The sequence below is a fragment of the Salminus brasiliensis genome, chromosome 15, assembly GCF_030463535.1.
Source record: "Salminus brasiliensis chromosome 15, fSalBra1.hap2, whole genome shotgun sequence".
NCBI classification, from domain to species: domain Eukaryota; kingdom Metazoa; phylum Chordata; class Actinopteri; order Characiformes; family Bryconidae; genus Salminus; species Salminus brasiliensis.
Genome location: NC_132892.1, coordinates 29,119,702 through 29,137,128, shown reverse-complemented (window position 1 = coordinate 29,137,128; position 17,427 = coordinate 29,119,702). Strand labels below are relative to the sequence as shown.

The 17,427-nt window shown below is 37.6% G+C and overlaps 3 protein-coding genes across 3 annotated transcripts; all 3 read right to left on the bottom strand.

Annotated features, from left to right (window-relative positions):
* Nucleotides 1–1,032: 1,032 nt before the first annotated feature.
* LOC140535454 (class I histocompatibility antigen, F10 alpha chain-like) lies at nucleotides 1,033–4,004 on the bottom strand. The gene is made up of 4 exons (XM_072656837.1): nucleotides 3,626–4,004; nucleotides 2,437–2,709; nucleotides 2,080–2,184; nucleotides 1,033–1,354 (listed from the first exon to the last, which is right to left on the bottom strand). The coding sequence occupies exons 1-4, from the start codon at nucleotides 3,933–3,935 to the stop codon at nucleotides 1,341–1,343; spliced, it is 702 nt and encodes a 233-aa protein (XP_072512938.1). The 5' UTR covers nucleotides 3,936–4,004; the 3' UTR covers nucleotides 1,033–1,340.
* A 1,554-nt stretch (nucleotides 4,005–5,558) lies between these two features.
* On the bottom strand, nucleotides 5,559–11,079 carry LOC140535451 (class I histocompatibility antigen, F10 alpha chain-like). The gene is made up of 6 exons (XM_072656834.1): nucleotides 10,964–11,079; nucleotides 9,672–9,929; nucleotides 8,522–8,806; nucleotides 7,326–7,598; nucleotides 6,967–7,071; nucleotides 5,559–6,245 (listed from the first exon to the last, which is right to left on the bottom strand). Exons 1-6 carry the CDS (start codon nucleotides 11,016–11,018, stop codon nucleotides 6,232–6,234), a joined length of 990 nt encoding a protein of 329 aa, XP_072512935.1. The 5' UTR covers nucleotides 11,019–11,079; the 3' UTR covers nucleotides 5,559–6,231.
* Nucleotides 11,080–11,647: 568 nt separating this feature from the next.
* Nucleotides 11,648–17,402, bottom strand: LOC140535452 (class I histocompatibility antigen, F10 alpha chain-like). Its single transcript, XM_072656835.1, has 6 exons — nucleotides 17,287–17,402; nucleotides 15,995–16,252; nucleotides 14,850–15,134; nucleotides 13,661–13,933; nucleotides 13,302–13,406; nucleotides 11,648–12,559 (listed from the first exon to the last, which is right to left on the bottom strand). Exons 1-6 carry the CDS (start codon nucleotides 17,339–17,341, stop codon nucleotides 12,546–12,548), a joined length of 990 nt encoding a protein of 329 aa, XP_072512936.1. The 5' UTR covers nucleotides 17,342–17,402; the 3' UTR covers nucleotides 11,648–12,545.
* Between the last annotated feature and the right edge of the window lie 25 nt (nucleotides 17,403–17,427).

Sequence of the window (17,427 nt, the reverse complement as noted above, 5' to 3'; positions counted from 1 at the left end):
GCAAGTGAGTGGATCCCTGCATGTAAAGGTGGAGATCCCTGTAACGGGCAGGGCTCTTCAGTTTGTGGAGGCAGCATGAGGAATGGAAGTTTGTTTTTGGGGTATGTGCCTCTTTTATTAAATACTATTTGGTTCTAATAAAAACAGTTGAATTGAAATGTAATCTTGGTGGTGTTGCTTCTTTTTAGTAGACCACACACAGGATTTAACATTTGAGCTTTTGTCTCTACATGCTGAGGTTTGTGTGTCAGCTGTCAATCAAAAGACTGCATATATATATATATATATATATATATATATATATATATATATATATATATATATATATATATATATGTGTGTGTGTGTGTGTGTGTGTGTGTGTGTGTGTGTGTAGGTCAAATAGGTCAAACTGCTAACCACCACAGCTGACTGACCTCAGCCCTAACACAAATGTAAATAAACACAAATTAGTTTGACTTTGTGACTTTATTTTATTGATGTATTTATTAATATTTTTTTACATGGTCATAAAAATAAAAACATGTAAAAGATTAAAAGGTAAAACTCAATATTTCTTTCTTTTGTTTTTTACTGATTTTATTTTAAGACTGATACATTCAAATAAAAGGAGGTGATTTAGCAATATAAGCTATTTATTAGTTTAGGTAAATCAGTAAATGTTTATGTATTAATGTTTATTAATTTAGCTGCATGATTTTAGAGATGATTAACTTCTATAACACTGCCACAATACTACAACTTAGGCCTACTTGATGCCCCCCAGACCACAATGGACGCCTGAGTATCCCCAGTGTCCTCTTTTTTTGAAAACCATAATAATTACTGTGCAAATGAGCCACTTCACTCCACTTCAAACTGTGGATAAATAAACTACTGACAAGCCACAAAACAATGTGACAATAAAACAGCATGCACTATCCACACCCAGATTTACTGCATATGACACTTAGCTTTTATGTCATTTCAGGGACTTCTATACATATACTTTATTCATACACTTTATAAAGTACATTGCTGCATCTGCCACTTTACTTCTGATGTCAATGCCAGGGACTTCTATCTATCTATTTATACCAACACTTAAACTCTTAAACTAAACTCATTCCTAAAACTAGTAGAATACTTATATTCTGGCTTTGTGTTATTTAATGTTTATGTAAATGTTTGATGTTTATTGCTGCACAGCGGGTCTGAGAGTAACGCAGTTTCAATCCTGTGTATGTCCGGTACATATTACAGTTTTGACAATAACATAACAATAAAGTCTTTGACTTGATTTTGAAATAATTTAAGGCAACAGACTCGTCGACTCCATGGACTGTTATTTATCCCAATGTTCAGATGACAGCATCTATAAGAGACACAATAATGATTGTTAGCTGGGAAGCCATTTTAAACACATGGAGAGATTCATAATTCATAAGTACATTTAAAAAATGTAATTATCTGATAAAAGAAAAGCATTATGCTTAGAGGTATTTAGCCATTTGGCACGTACTTAAACCCAGTATTTAAAACGTGATTTAAATAAGGCTGTTGAGGCCAATCTAATAAAAAAACTCTTTGGAGCACAATTCTGAAATATTGTGTGATTGGATGAATTCAATACATTAATACATTAAGCTAGTGTAGAATAATCCAGCCCATTAAAGATGTAAAACAATAAGACTGTTTTACTTTAAAATACTGTTCACTAGGATGTCTCCTGAAATAAGCTACTGGATTCCTAATATATGGAATGACCATTAATTGCATATATATATATATATTGGAAAATGGCATAATATAAATACTGATGATGCCAAAGATGGTTGTTTAGAGCACTTCTGTAAACAGGTAAATGTGAAAAACTAAACTAAACTAAAGAACCTCCACCTTCATTATTTAAAGATTGTAGGAATAGTTCATACATCAGTTTAGAGATCAGTAAGATTAAGTGAATGTTCTTTAATCCTTACTTTACAAGATTCTTCACAAGGTTCTTCTCAAACCAGAAACCAGAAGTGTTTTTTATACAACACTGCTTAAAGAATCCTCTGTAGCTCCTCTTTGTTGTACAGTAGTTGAGTTGCTTACCTTGAGTTCTGCAGCACCACCACACTACAAGCCCAATTTCAGCAGCCAACAAGCAAATACAGACAAGAGATATCCAGACAGCCATTCCTCCAGCTTTCTCTCCACCTGCAGAAGAAAGCAGGTCTGTTTTCACTGAGTTTTACACAAGTTTCACTGCTGTACAAAAAGTCTGTAGCCTGAAAACCTGTAGTGATGAACTGAATGAGGGACAGATCACATATTTAATGCTAGTTTTAGGCTGAAATGTCCTTTAACAGGACAATCAGTTTCAGGAAGTTCAGGAGAAGAAGTGTTCAGTACTGATAGATTAAGAATTCATTAACTAAAACATTTAATGATGTGCAGAAGTCCTCATACCCCAGACTCTGGTGATGTTGTCCGGTACGCTGCTATGCAGCACTACACAGCTGTAGGTGTGTTCTCCTACATCCTCCTCTGGAACTATCACACTCTTTCTGGTCTGGTACGTGCCGTCCTCATTCGGCAGAACATCAGTGACCCCTTCATCAACAGGCTGAAGATCTGGGCCGAGCCAAACCACCTGAACCACCCGGGGGTAAAACCCAGTCACATGACATGTGACTGTAATGGAGCCGACCTTCTGCTGCTGAAAGATCCTGACTTCTGGAACTGGAGAAACAACAAGAGGGTAGTTGGACTTCTAAATAACCAAGAAGGTTCATGACATCTGTTCTACACTGAAATTCAATGTTCAAATTCAACTAATACTGTAGTATGTAGTAACAGCTGATGCTGTAGGACATTGTAATGTGGGTAGTTGATCTTTTCATATTTCATATGGTTCTTGTGTACATCATAGCTCCGCCTAGCCTTTAGTGTTCCCATCTGTGCCTTCTTTGTAGTCCTGCCATCTCAACATCCTACCAAATCATTGATCACCTTATAGTGAACTTCTTTAGTTTTGGGGGTTGCCAGAAATGTAAAGTAACATGAAAGTAATTCAGCGACTTCAACTTTTAGAATTGTAAAAAAAGTATTTGCAGTGGATATCATTTATAGCAAAAGCTTCATTAGCTCTTATTAATTTACTATGGAGATGTATAGTTCCAACGAACTATTTATACCATCCAAACAAACATGACCAATTAAAGGTAGCGGATTTATAATCCATATTGAGTAGCATAACTGTCTAAAGTTCTGGGATCTTTACCTGGTTTGAGTATCAAAATAAAAAGTTCTAAGAGAATTCCAAAATGCTTATAAAATCGCCATAAAACCATAAAAGATAAACAATCTAAAGATACACATCAACTCTCTATCCAACCTTCAACTGACAATTTCACTTCACAAGTTTCATCAATTTGAGAAATCAAATCTGCAATACTGTCAAAAGCATATCCATCTGATTCTGAAAAGGACAATGAATACAGCTCCTTACAATATAAATACATTAATCTAGCAATTAATATCTGGTCGATCGTGTGACAGTGTGGTGTTCATAGTTCTGAATTTGCTACTTTATGTGTAATAACACAGAGCTTTAAAGGATGAGGTGAAGAAGGAAGAAGTCAAGAAGATATCTGACCTTTTCTGATGAGGACTCCTGGAGCTTGCTTTAATATATTCAGTCGTTCCAGACATATTATCTTGTAAAATACTGCTAACATATTAATACTGGCTGAATCTCTCTCCCTCAGAGTCTTGTACAGGACAGCCTGAGGAACTGCAGCTACAAATGTCTTGGTGTTCATGTCAAAACTTGTGAAGTCCTTTCCATTGAATGAGTGGGTCAGCAATACCCTGTACGTCCCATTTGGATACAGAGAACAGCATCCAGATCCTTGGTAAATGTTCTGGTCAGACAGTGAACCTGAATCAGAGAAACAACAAATCATTTCCAAACACTGTAAGACACAAGAGTGAACAGTGAACAGTTCAATAGTGAACAGTGTTAAGTGTGTTAAGATTACTGATGGGTGATTTAGCCCAACACTATCTGTAGTTAACTGTGACAGTATAGGAAGAGTTATATTTGAAGAAGCTCAGTAAGGTGAGCAGGGGGAGACCGTAAAGGTTTGAAGTTCACAGGTTTACGCTTGTTCTGTTTGTGTCAGAAAGAGATGTTCTGTGTCTAGTTAGTGTATCTAACTGTATCTAGTTAACGGCCAAATAAGCTCATTCCCCCATGTGTGCTCAGTGATTGGTGTCACACTCTGAAAATAGCTGGATATCAAATGTACCTAAAAACAGCTGAAAACACTTCCGAGATCATTCCCTCGACTCTGTGCTCAGAAGGGCAGCAAAGAAGAAGGAGCTCAGTGAGGTCAGCAGGGCAAGGCTATAAATGGTTAAAGTTAGCAGGAGAAGTTTGCCCTGGTTCTAAACTGTCTGTTACTGTATCTGATTGGTGCAGTGATTCAGGTGTTAGTTTTATAGCCGACTGAAGACCAAGGGTACTAACAAATCTGTTGTGGTCTGAAAATTCATGAATTATACTCCATTGTTTTCTTCCTGCAGTGGTGTTGATCCAGTCAGGACAGGGCATTTTGGACTTTGTTCTGCTGTCATGGTAGAAGACAGTGACATCATTCACCACTATCCTTTCTGTGTATTCAGGCAGCCCATATCCTTTAGAGGAAGTCCAGTAAACACAGCTTTCATACTGAAGATCTGTAAATGTAAAGTTGGTGTAAAATGCAGTGAAAATGTGAGTATATGACTTTCTTGGACTGTCAGGACTGTGATTTCACTTTTAAAGATCTTTCACCTTCCAATATTGAATGTTAATCCTGGTGCACGCTACAACATTTTAGCCTGATTTTAACCCCGATTTTGCCCTTCCAGCAAATGTTCCAATTGGAAACGATTTCTGGTCGGGAGCTGAATGGAAGCAATTGCCATACAGATAATCTGATAGTCAAAGAGTCAGTCCTAAACCAAGTATCTCAGCTGATTAGTGGCCATCCAATATTTTATGGAGCATGCTTGAATATGTTCATTTGCTCCAGACATGATATTATGTAGAAATTCCTTAAGACGTGCAGGTCGGCTTCATCTCGGTCTGTCACACGCTTGTAAACAAACCGCTGCCACAAAAGTCTTTCTGTCAAAGTCAAAACTTAAGAAAACCTTTGCATTACATAAATGAGCCAATTATAGTACATGTCATGAATAGCCAAAGAACCTAAAAGAAGAGCAGAAGAGGGAACATATATATATATATATATATTGGAGCAGATAAACATTGACCTATTGTCACCATGCCAAAAGTTTTTCATTTTTATTTCCTCTTTTTCATGCCCTTGATTTTGGAAGTGTCCCAATACATTTGTCCACACAGTGAATATTTTTATTATCCACATTTGAGCCACACTGTTGTTTAACCACTATTTGCAAACAAACCTAAAAAGAAAAGTCTGGAAAGTGGTCTACAAATGCAGACCTAGTTGGAGCAAATGGGGCCTTCAAAGACTTTTGTGCCACTGGAGTCCAAAAGAGAAGATATCAAATCACATTAATTCATCTATATCATAGTTTATTTGTCACATATAAAGTCACACACTAAACAACTACGAGTGAAATGCTTTGACAACTACCCGCTCACATTAAACAGTATGATATGATACCAAGATATAATATATAGAAATCAGGCAAAAGATGTAAAATATAGACAGAAATATTAAATAAGATATATGCATATATTAACATAACTAAAATATGTAAAGACTGGAAGAGCAATATACATACTAAATTTACAAAACAGAAATTAAGAATTTAACAGTGGTGTGCACTACAGAGATGACTGAAGCGTAAAGTACAAAATATGCAAAAGAGACTGTGCAGTATAATACTGTGCAGTAGAACAGAAGGTAATGCAATAATTAGAAAGAATAAATTTTTTTGTGAACATTAGTTACTTTTAATGATCAGTCCTATGTGTTTGTGGCATAGTCCTAGTTACAGTCCTGGTATAGAGCCCTAATAGCTTATGGGAAGAAGATCCTCCTCATCCCTTCTTCAGGGAGTGAAAGCTTTCCATTATGCATTGTTGGGATGGCTTTGCCTGGCCTTGGTCCAACACTGCTTGTTGTAGCTGGTCTGCTGGAAGCTCGGACAAAACCCGACATGACCATCGACTCCATGGTAGCAATAATATAGGCTGTTATTTATCACTGTGTTCAGACAGCAGGTTCAGATTGCACCATCTATAGGAGAAGTCAAAAAATTGTTAGCTATGACCATTTTTATATTTTGCTTACAGAACTCGGGATTTAAATGTATGATCTTTTAAAATTTACATTTTAAAGAAATTTCCTCTACAGATTCCAATAAATACTTGATTGTGGAAACTGATCATGAAAGTATCTGATTTGAAGCGTTTTAAAGTGAAACATTGTTCTTAGTGTTGTTAAGCCATTCTATAAGCACTTAAACCCAGTAGTGTTTAAGAGGTTAAACAGCTTATGCCCTCCTGGAGGGCCAAAAGTGTTACAAACATCTATTACCAAAGAATAACCTAAACACATAAGATCATTTTTACCTAAAGTAAAAGCCACCATTTTGGAGAGACATGTTTTTCACTGCAGTGACAATATACTCTTAATAAAGGTGCCAAAAGGGGTTCTTTGCACAATGCCTGGGATGAATGCAGTGTTGCCCAAGGATGGGTCTTTAGAGTATTTTTGTATACGAGAAGTATATGAGTACCATTTAAACCTTAAAGAACCTCCATATCATGTAAAGGTTCTAGGAACAGTGCTCACATCAGTTTAGAACCCACTGAGATAAGTGAAGTGGGTAAAGGGTAAAGTCTTTAAAAGTTCACAAATTCTTTCAAACACAGCGAATGAAAGATGGTTATTTCATGCCATTTCTTAAAGAATCCTCTGTAGCTCCTCTTTATTGTTCAGTAGTTGAGTTGCTTACCTCGAGTTCTGCAGCGCCACCACACTACAAGCCCAATTCCAGCAGCCAACAAGCAAATACAGACAAGAGATATCCAGACAGCCATTCCTCCAGCTTTCTCTCCACCTGCAGAAGAAAGCAGGTCTGTTTTCACTGAGTTTTACACAAGTTTCACTGCTGTACAAAAAGTCTGTAGCCTGAAAACCTCTGTAGTGATAAACTGAATGAGGGACAGATCACATATTTAATGCTAGTTTTAGGCTGAAATGTCCTTTAACAGGACAATCAGTTTCAGGAAGTTCAGGAGAAGAAGTGTTCAGTGCTGATAGATTAAGAATTCATTAACTAAAACATTTAATGATGTGCAGAAGTCCTCATACCCCAGACTCTGGTGATGTTGTCCGGTACGCTGCTATGCAGCACTACACAGCTGTAGGTGTGTTCTCCTACATCCTCCTCTGGAACTATCACACTCTTTCTGGTCTGGTACGTGCCGTCCTCATTCGGCAGAACATCAGTGACCCCTTCATCCACAGGCTGAAGATCTGGACCGAGCCAAACCACCTGAATCACCCGGGGAAAAAACCCTGTCACATGACATGTGACTGTGATGGAGCCGGCCTTCTGCTGCTGAAAGATCCTGACTTCTGGAACTGGAGAAACAATAAGAGGGTAGTTGGACTTCTAAATAACCAAGAAGGTCCATGACATCTGTTCTACACTGAAATTCAATGTTCAAATTCAACTAATACTGTAGTATGTAGTAACAGCTGATGCTGTAGGACATTGTAATGTGGGTAGTTGATCTTTTCATATTTCATATGGTTCTTGTGTACATCATAGCTCCGCCTAGCCTTTAGTGTTCCCATCTGTGCCTTCTTTGTAGTCCTGCCATCTCAACATCCTACCAAATCATTGATCACCTTATAGTGCATAGCAACTTCTTTAGTTTTGGGGGTTGCCAGAAATGTAAATTAACATGAAAGTAATTTAGCGACTTCAACTTTTAGAATTGTAAAAAAAGTATTTGCAGTGGATATAATTTATAGCAAAAGCTTCATTAGCTCTTATTAATTTACTATGGAGATGTATAGTTCCAACGAACTATTTATACCATCCAAACAAACATGACCAATTAAAGGTAGCGGATTTATAATCCATATTGAGTAGCATAACTGTCTAAAGTTCTGGGATCTTTACCTGGTTTGAGTATCAAAATAAAAAGTTCTAAGAGAATTCCAAAATGCTTATAAAATCGCAGTAAAGCCATAAAAGATAAACAATCTAAAGATACACATCAACTCTCTATCCAACTTTCAACTGACAATTTCACTTCACAAGTTTCATCAATTTGAGAAATCAAATCTGCAATACTGTCAAAAGCATATCCATCTGATTCTAAAAAAGGACAATGAATACAGCTCCTTACAATATGAATACATTAATCTAGCAATTAATATCTGGTCGATCATGTGACGGCGTGGTGTTCATAGTTCTGAATTTGCTACTTTATGTGTAATAACAAAGAGCTTTAAAGGATGAGGTGAAGAAGAAAGAAGTCAAGAAGATATCTGACCTTTTCTAATGTGGACTCCTGGAGCTTGCTTTAATATATTCAGTCGTTCCAGACATCTTGTCTTGTAATATACTACTAACATATTAATACTGGCTGAATCTCTCTCCCTCAGAGTCTTGTACAGGACAGCCTGAGGAACTGCAGCTACAAATGTCTTGGTGTTCATGTCAAAACTTGTGAAGTCCTTGCCATTGAATGCATGGGTCACAAATGCCCTGTACGTCCCATTTGGATACAGAGAGCAGCAAGCAGATGCTTGGTAAATGTTCTGGCCAGACAGTGAACCTGAATCAGAGAAACAACAAATCATTTTCAAACACTGTAAGACACAAAAGTGAACAGTGAACAGTTCAATAGTGAACAGTGTTAAGTGTGTTAAGATTACTGATGGGTGATTTAGCCCAACACTATCTGTAGTTAACTGCGACAGTATAGGACAGTAAGAGCTATATTTGAAGAAGCTCAGTAAGGTGAGCAGGGGGAGACCATAAAGGTTTGAAGTTCACAGGTTTACACTTGTTCTAAACTGTTTGTGTCAGAAAGAGATGTTCTGTGTCTAGTTAGTGTATCTAACTGTATCTAGTTAACGGCCAAATAAGCTCATTCCCCCATGTGCGCTCAGTGATTGGTGTCACACTCTGAAAATAGCTGGATATAAAATGTACCTAAAAACAGCAGAAAACACTTCCGAGATCATTCCCTCGACTCTGTGCTCTCAGATATGAGGCTTTATCCTCTAAACAAGCTTAGATTTGAGCTTAAGTTAGCTGGAACATGGGCTGTGGTGTTTACTGTGCTGGCTAACTTATATAAATAAAGCTAGATAGTGCTCACTGACTAAAATACAGCAGAACCGGTCTCTCAGTTTGTCTTTCTGTTACTCCCAACACCACTCGCTCTCAGACACGAGATTATGTTCTCAGCGCTTGTGTCAGTAGCTCAGCAGATCTAATCAGCTAATCTGAGCTGTCTGATACTCGATGGAGCTTAACAGGTGAGCTACTGATCAAAAACCATGGAAAAAATCTTGAGAGCTTTCTGTTCTTTCAGCAGCAGTCACTAGATCAGAGTCATTCTGTGGATACCACCCAACCCTAGATTGCTGCAGTGATTCAGGTGTTGTCTATTTTAAGTGTAAAAAGCAGATTACCTGTCAGGTTGAACTGTTGAGTAGCCGACTGCAATCCAAGGGAGAAAACATATATGTTGTGGTCTGTCCAGATATGAATGTTTCTCCATTCATCTCTTCCTGCAGTGGTTTTGATCCAGTCAGGACAGGGCATTTTGGACCTCATAGTGCTGTCATGGTAGTAGACAGTGACATCATTCAAAACCCTCCTTTCTGTAAATTCAGGCAGTCCGAATCCTTTAGAGGACGTCCAGTAAACACAGCTGTCATACTGAAGATCTGTAACAGTAAAGTTAGTGTTAAATGCAGTGGAAATGTGAATATATGATATAATCTGATACATTTCATTATTTCATTAAATAAAGTGAAGACACAGATGAAACCATAACAATTAAAAATGCCTTTTGTTCCCTGGATACGGTGCTGTTTCAATCTGTGGAGGAAATCCTTTCAAATATACAGTGAAATTTCATATTGCTTTCAAATTTAAATTAAACAAATACACTGTGTCCATATATTTGTGGACACCTTGCACCCATTGCTGACACAAATGTCCAAGGGCACACACAGCCTCTGTAGAGAAATACTGCCAATAGAAAAGGACATTCTGGAGCAAATAAATATGAACCTATTGGCACTATGCTGCCTAATGCCAGGTGTGGGCTAGAGGGGTATAAAGCCCCCCAGCATTGAGCTGTGGAGCAGTGGAAGAATTGTGTTCTCTGGAATGATGGATGGTGCCTAATCCAATACCTTTGGGATAAGTTGGAGATGAACCTCTCGTCACTTTCTGACACTGATATCTGTCTTCTTCTATTATTTAAATACACAATGCCCTCTCCTTCTTAAGACCTACAATCTATTTTCATTAATCGTGGCTTTGCCTATTATGTACCTTTTTGCCTGTAATCTAAAGGCTTCACATTTTAGCCACAGGTCGTGACTGTAGAATATTGCTTTCTTCAGTTTGAATCTTCACCACAGTCAGCTTGTTCATTATTGACAAACCTAAATTACATCTAAACCAGGAAAGGCTGTAGAATATTGCTTTCTTCAGTTTAACCACAAAACTGGAATTACGATGCTGAATCTGAAAGGCAGTCTTCACCACAATCAGCTTGGATCTAAACCAGGAAAGGCTGTAGAATATTATAAATGCTGCGTAGGATCAGTAGTACATAAACAAGTAAGTAAGGACATACATGACGATGTCAAGGAGCTGCATTTAACTTTCACTAAGTAAAATCCTGGATGTAAAGGAATTGTATCTACAAGTAATCCTGTCTACAAAAGACTTAGTGAAGATTACTCACCAGTCCTCACTTGCTGAAGATATATAAGGAGAAATAAAACACAAGCGATCTTCATGGCTGGTGGAAGAAGTTCAAAACAGTAACAGCAGTGAGGAGAGTGAAAGTGAAAGCTGGTTTAGATCATATGTGGCCAAATGAAATGGTGGCGTATGTGACTCTAGTGTGGGTGGAGCCTGCATAGAGCCCATGCAGGTAAGGGTGGGGATCCCTGTAGTTGGGAGCCTTTGCATGTAATCCATGGCAGCTGGGATGTGCAAGGCTTGTGTTTCAAGTAAAGCAAGTGAGTGGATCCCTGCATGTAAAGGTGGAGATCCCTGTAACGGGCAGGGCTCTTCAGTTTGTGGAGGCAGCATGAGGAATGGAAGTTTGTGTTTGGGGTATGTGCCTCTTTTATTAAATACTATTTGGTTCTAATAAAAACACTTGAATTGAAATGTAATCTTGGTGGTGTTGCTTCTTTTTATGGGCACATGAGGATACCTCTTTTAAGTAGACCACACACAGGATTTAACATTTGAGCTTTTGTCAATCAAAAGACTGCATATATATATATGTGTGTGTATATGTATGTGTGTGTGTGTGTGTGTGTGTGTGTGTGTGTGTGTAGGTCAAATAGGTCAAACTGCTAACCACCACAGCTGACTGACCTCAGCCCTAACACAAATGTAAATAAACACAAATTAGTTTGACTTTGTGACTTTATTTTATTGATGTATTTATTAATATTGTTTTACATGGTCATAAAAATAAAAACATGTAAAAGATTAAAACGTAAAACTCAATATTTCTTTCTTTTGTTTTTTACTGATTTTATTTTAAGACTGATACATTCAAATAAAAGGAGGTGATTTAGCAATATAAGCTATTTATACATTTAGGTAAATCAGTAAATGCTTATGTATTCATGTTTATTAATTTAGCTGCATGATTTTAGAGATGATTAACTTCTATAACACTGCCACAATACTACAACTTAGGCCTACTTGATGCCCCCCAGCCTAACCACAATGGACGCCTGAGTATCCCCAGTGTCCTCTTTTTTTTTTTTAAAAACCATAATATAATTACTGTGGAAATGAGCCACTTCACTCCACTTCAAACTGTGGATAAATAAACTACTGACAAGCCACAAAACAATGTGACAATAAAACAGCATGCACTATCCACACCCAGATTTACTGCATATGACACTTAGCTTTTATGTCATTTCAGGGACCTCTATACATATACTTTATTCATACACTTTATCAATACATTGCTGCATCTGCCACTTTACTTCTGATGTCAATGCCAGGGACTTCTATCTATCTATTTATACCAACACTTAAACTCTTAAACTTAAACTCATTCCTAAAACTAGTAGAATACTTATATTCTTGCTTTGTGTTATTTAATGTTTATGTAAATGTTTGATGTTTATTGCTGCACAGCGGATCTGAGAGTAACGCAATTTCAATCCTGTGTATGTCCGGTACATATTACAGTTTTGACAATAACATTACAATAAAGTCTTTGAATTGATTTTGAAATAATTTAAGGCAACAGACTCGTCGACTCCATGGACTGTTATTTATCCCAATGTTCAGATGACAGCATCTATAAGAGACACAATAATGATTGTTAGCTGTGAAGCCATTTTAAACACATGGAGAGATTCATAATTCATAAGTACATTTAAAAAATGTAATTATCTGATAAAAGAAAAGCATTATGCTTAGAGGTATTTAGCCATTTGGCACGTACTTAAACCCAGTATTTAACATGTGATTTAAATAAGGCTGTTGAGGCCAATCTAATAAAAAAACTCTTTGGAGCACAATTCTGAAATATTGTGTGATTGGATGAATTCAATACATTAATACATTAAGCTAGTGTAGAATAATCCAGCCCATTAAAGATGCAAAACAATAAGACTGTTTTACTTTAAAATACTGTTCACTAGGATGTCTCCTGAAATAAGCTACTGGATTCTATAATATATGGAATGACCATTAATTGCATATATATATATATATATATATATATATATATATTGGAAAATGGCATAATGTAAATACTGATGATGCCAAAGATGGTTGTTCAGAGCACTTCTGTAAACAGGTAAGTGTGAAAAACTAAACTAAACTAAAGAACCTCCACCTTCATTATTTAAAGATTGTAGGAATAGTTCATACATCAGTTTAGAGATCAGTAAGATTAAGTGAATGTTCTTTAATCCTTACTTTACAAGATTCTTCACAAGGTTCTTCTCAAACCAGAAACCAGAAGTGTTTTTTATGGCATTTCTTAAAGAATCCTCTGTAGCTCCTCTTTGTTGTACAGTAGTTGAGTTGCTTACCTCGAGTTCTGCAGCGCCACCACACTACAAGACCAATTCCAGCAGCCAACAAGCAAATACAGACAAGAGATATACAGACAGCCATTCCTCCAGCTTTCTCTCCACCTGCAGAAGAAAGCAGGTCTGTTTTCACTGAGTTTTACACAAGTTTCACTGCTGTACAAAAAGTCTGCAGCCTGAAAACCTCTGTAGTGATGAACTGAATGAGGGACAGATCACATATTTAATGCTAGTTTTAGGCTGAAATGTCCTTTAACAGGACAATCAGTTTCAGGAAGTTCAGGAGAAGAAGTGTTCAGTACTGATAGATTAAGAATTCATTAACTAAAACATTTAATGATGTGCAGAAGTCCTCATACCCCAGACTCTGGTGATGTTGTCCGGTACGCTGCTATGCAGCACTACACAGCTGTAGGTGTGTTCTCCTACATCCTCCTCTGGAACTATCACACTCTTTCTGGTCTGGTACGTGCCGTCCTCATTCGGCAGGACATCAGTGACCCCTTCATCAACAGGCTGAAGATCTGGGCCGAGCCAAACCACCTGAACCACCCGGGGGTAAAACCCAGTCACATGACATGTGACTGTAATGGAGCCGGCCTTCTGCTGCTCAATGATCCTGACTTCTGGAACTGGAGAAACAATAAGAGGGTAGTTGGACTTCTAAATAACCAAGAAGGTTCATGACATCTCTTCTACACTGAAATTCAATGTTCAAATTCAACTAATACTGTAGTATGTAGTAACAGCTGATGCTGTAGGACATTGTAATGTGGGTAGTTGATCTTTTCATATTTCATATGGTTCTTGTGTACATCATAGCTCCGCCTAGCCTTTAGTGTTCCCATCTGTGCCTTCTTTGTAGTCCTGCCATCTCAACATCCTACCAAATCACTGATCACCTTATAGTGAACTTCTTTAGTTTTGGGGGTTACCGGAAATGTAAAGTAACATGAAAGTAATTCAGCGACTTCAACTTTTAGAATTGTAAAAAAAGTATTTGCAGTGGATATAATTTATAGCAAAAGCTTCATTAGCTCGTATTAATTAACTATGGAGATGTATAGTTCCAACGAACTATTTATACCATCCAAACAAACATGACCAATTAAAGGTAGCGGATTTATAATCCATATTGAGTAGCATAACTGTCTAAAGTTCTGGGATCTTTACCTGGTTTGAGTATCAAAATAAAAAGTTCTAAGAGAATTCCAAAATGCTTATAAAATCGCCATAAAACCATAAAAGATAAACAATCTAAAGATACACATCAACTCTCTATCCAACTTTCAACTGACAATTTCACTTCACAAGTTTCATCAATTTGAGAAATCAAATCTGCAATACTGTCAAAAGCATATCCATCTGATTCTGAAAAGGACAATGAATACAGCTCCTTACAATATAAATACATTAATCTAGCAATTAATATCTGGTCGATCATGTGACAGTGTGGTGTTCATAGTTCTGAATTTGCTACTTTATGTGTAATAACAAAGAGCTATAAAGGATGAGGTGAAGAAGGAAGAAGTCAAGAAGATATCTGACCTTTTCTGATGTGGACTCCTGGAGCTTGCTTTAATATATTCAGTCGTTCCAGACATCTTGTCTTGTAATATACTACTAACATATTTATACTGGCTGAATCTCTCTCCCTCAGAGTCTTGTACAGGACAGCCTGAGGAACTGCAGCTACAAATGCCTTGGTGTTCATGTCAAAACTTGTGAAGTCCTTGCCATTGAATGAGTGGGTCAGCAATACCCTGTACATCCCATTTGGATACAGAGAACAGCATCCAGATCCTTGGTAAATGTTCTGGCCAGACAGTGAACCTGAATCAGAGAAACAACAAATAATTTCCAAACACTGTAAGACACAAGAGTGAACAGTGAACAGTTCAATAGTGAACAGTGTTAAGTGTGTTAAGATTACTGATGGGTGATTTAGCCCAACACTATCTGTAGTTAACTGTGACAGTATAGGAAGAGTTATATTTGAAGAAGCTCAGTAAGGTGAGCAGGGGGAGACCGTAAAGGTTTGAAGTTCACAGGTTTACACTTGTTCTAAACTGTTTGTGTCAGAAAGAGATGTTCTGTGTCTAGTTAGTGTATCTAACTGTATCTAGTTAACGGCCAAATAAGCTCATTCCCCCATGTGCGCTCAGTGATTGGTGTCACACTCTGAAAATAGCTGGATATAAAATGTACCTAAAAACAGCAGAAAACACTTCCGAGATCATTCCCTCGACTCTGTGCTCTCAGATATGAGGCTTTATCCTCTAAACAAGCTTAGATTTGAGCTTAAGTTAGCTGGAACATGGGCTGTGGTGTTTACTGTGCTGGCTAACTTATATAAATAAAGCTAGATAGTGCTCACTGACTAAAATACAGCAGAACCGGTCTCTCAGTTTGTCTTTCTGTTACTCCCAACACCACTCGCTCTCAGACACGAGATTATGTTCTCAGCGCTTGTGTCAGTAGCTCAGCAGATCTAATCAGCTAATCTGAGCTGTCTGATACTCGATGGAGCTTAACAGGTGAGCTACTGATCAAAAACCATGGAAAAAATCTTGAGAGCTTTCTGTTCTTTCAGCAGCAGTCACTAGATCAGAGTCATTCTGTGGATACCACCCAACCCTAGATTGCTGCAGTGATTCAGGTGTTGTCTATTTTAAGTGTAAAAAGCAGATTACCTGTCAGGTTGAACTGTTGAGTAGCCGACTGCAATCCAAGGGAGAAAACATATATGTTGTGGTCTGTCCAGATATGAATGTTTCTCCATTCATCTCTTCCTGCAGTGGTTTTGATCCAGTCAGGACAGGGCATTTTGGACCTCATAGTGCTGTCATGGTAGTAGACAGTGACATCATTCAAAACCCTCCTTTCTGTAAATTCAGGCAGTCCGAATCCTTTAGAGGACGTCCAGTAAACACAGCTGTCATACTGAAGATCTGTAACAGTAAAGTTAGTGTTAAATGCAGTGGAAATGTGAATATATGATATAATCTGATACATTTCATTATTTCATTAAATAAAGTGAAGACACAGATGAAACCATAACAATTAAAAATGCCTTTTGTTCCCTGGATACGGTGCTGTTTCAATCTGTGGAGGAAATCCTTTCAAATATACAGTGAAATTTCATATTGCTTTCAAATTTAAATTAAACAAATACACTGTGTCCATATATTTGTGGACACCTTGCACCCATTGCTGACACAAATGTCCAAGGGCACACACAGCCTCTGTAGAGAAATACTGCCAATAGAAAAGGACATTCTGGAGCAAATAAATATGAACCTATTGGCACTATGCTGCCTAATGCCAGGTGTGGGCTAGAGGGGTATAAAGCCCCCCAGCATTGAGCTGTGGAGCAGTGGAAGAATTGTGTTCTCTGGAATGATAGATGGTGCCTAATCCAATACCTTTGGGATAAGTTGGAGATGAACCTCTCGTCACTTTCTGACACTGATATCTGTCTTCTTCTATTATTTAAATACACAATGCCCTCTCCTTCTTAAGACCTACAATCTATTTTCATTAATCGTGGCTTTGCCTATTATGTACCTTTTTGCCTGTAATCTAAAGGCTTCACATTTTAGCCACAGGTCGTGACTGTAGAATATTGCTTTCTTCAGTTTGAATCTTCACCACAGTCAGCTTGTTCATTATTGACAAACCTAAATTACATCTAAACCAGGAAAGGCTGTAGAATATTGCTTTCTTCAGTTTAACCACAAAACTGGAATTACGATGCTGAATCTGAAAGGCAGTCTTCACCACAATCAGCTTGGATCTAAACCAGGAAAGGCTGTAGAATATTATAAATGCTGCGTAGGATCAGTAGTACATAAACAAGTAAGTAAGGACATACATGACGATGTCAAGGAGCTGCATTTAACTTTCACTAAGTAAAATCCTGGATGTAAAGGAATTGTATCTACAAGTAATCCTGTCTACAAAAGACTTAGTGAAGATTACTCACCAGTCCTCACTTGCTGAAGATATATAAGGAGAAATAAAACACAAGCGATCTTCATGGCTGGTGGAAGAAGTTCAAAACAGTAACAGCAGTGAGGAGAGTGAAAGTGAAAGCTGGTTTAGATCATATGTGGCCAAATGAAAT

Coding starts and splice junctions, on each gene's coding strand:
- LOC140535454 (XM_072656837.1), bottom strand. CDS start 3,935: ATGATTTGTTGTTTCTCTGATTCAGGTTCACTGTCTGACCAGAACATT. Junction 2,710..3,625: donor AGGAGTCCTCATCAGAAAAG/GTCAGATATCTT, acceptor TTGTTTCTCCAG/TTCCAGAAGTCAGGATCTTT. Junction 2,185..2,436: donor CAACATCACCAGAGTCTGGG/GTATGAGGACTT, acceptor TTTCTTCTGCAG/GTGGAGAGAAAGCTGGAGGA.
- LOC140535451 (XM_072656834.1), bottom strand. CDS start 11,018: ATGAAGATCGCTTGTGTTTTATTTCTCCTTATATATCTTCAGCAAGTG. Junction 9,930..10,963: donor TCTTCAGCAAGTGAGGACTG/GTGAGTAATCTT, acceptor TTACTGTTACAG/ATCTTCAGTATGACAGCTGT. Junction 8,807..9,671: donor TCAACAGTTCAACCTGACAG/GTAATCTGCTTT, acceptor TCTCTGATTCAG/GTTCACTGTCTGGCCAGAAC.
- LOC140535452 (XM_072656835.1), bottom strand. CDS start 17,341: ATGAAGATCGCTTGTGTTTTATTTCTCCTTATATATCTTCAGCAAGTG. Junction 15,135..15,994: donor TCAACAGTTCAACCTGACAG/GTAATCTGCTTT, acceptor TCTCTGATTCAG/GTTCACTGTCTGGCCAGAAC. Junction 13,407..13,660: donor CAACATCACCAGAGTCTGGG/GTATGAGGACTT, acceptor TTTCTTCTGCAG/GTGGAGAGAAAGCTGGAGGA.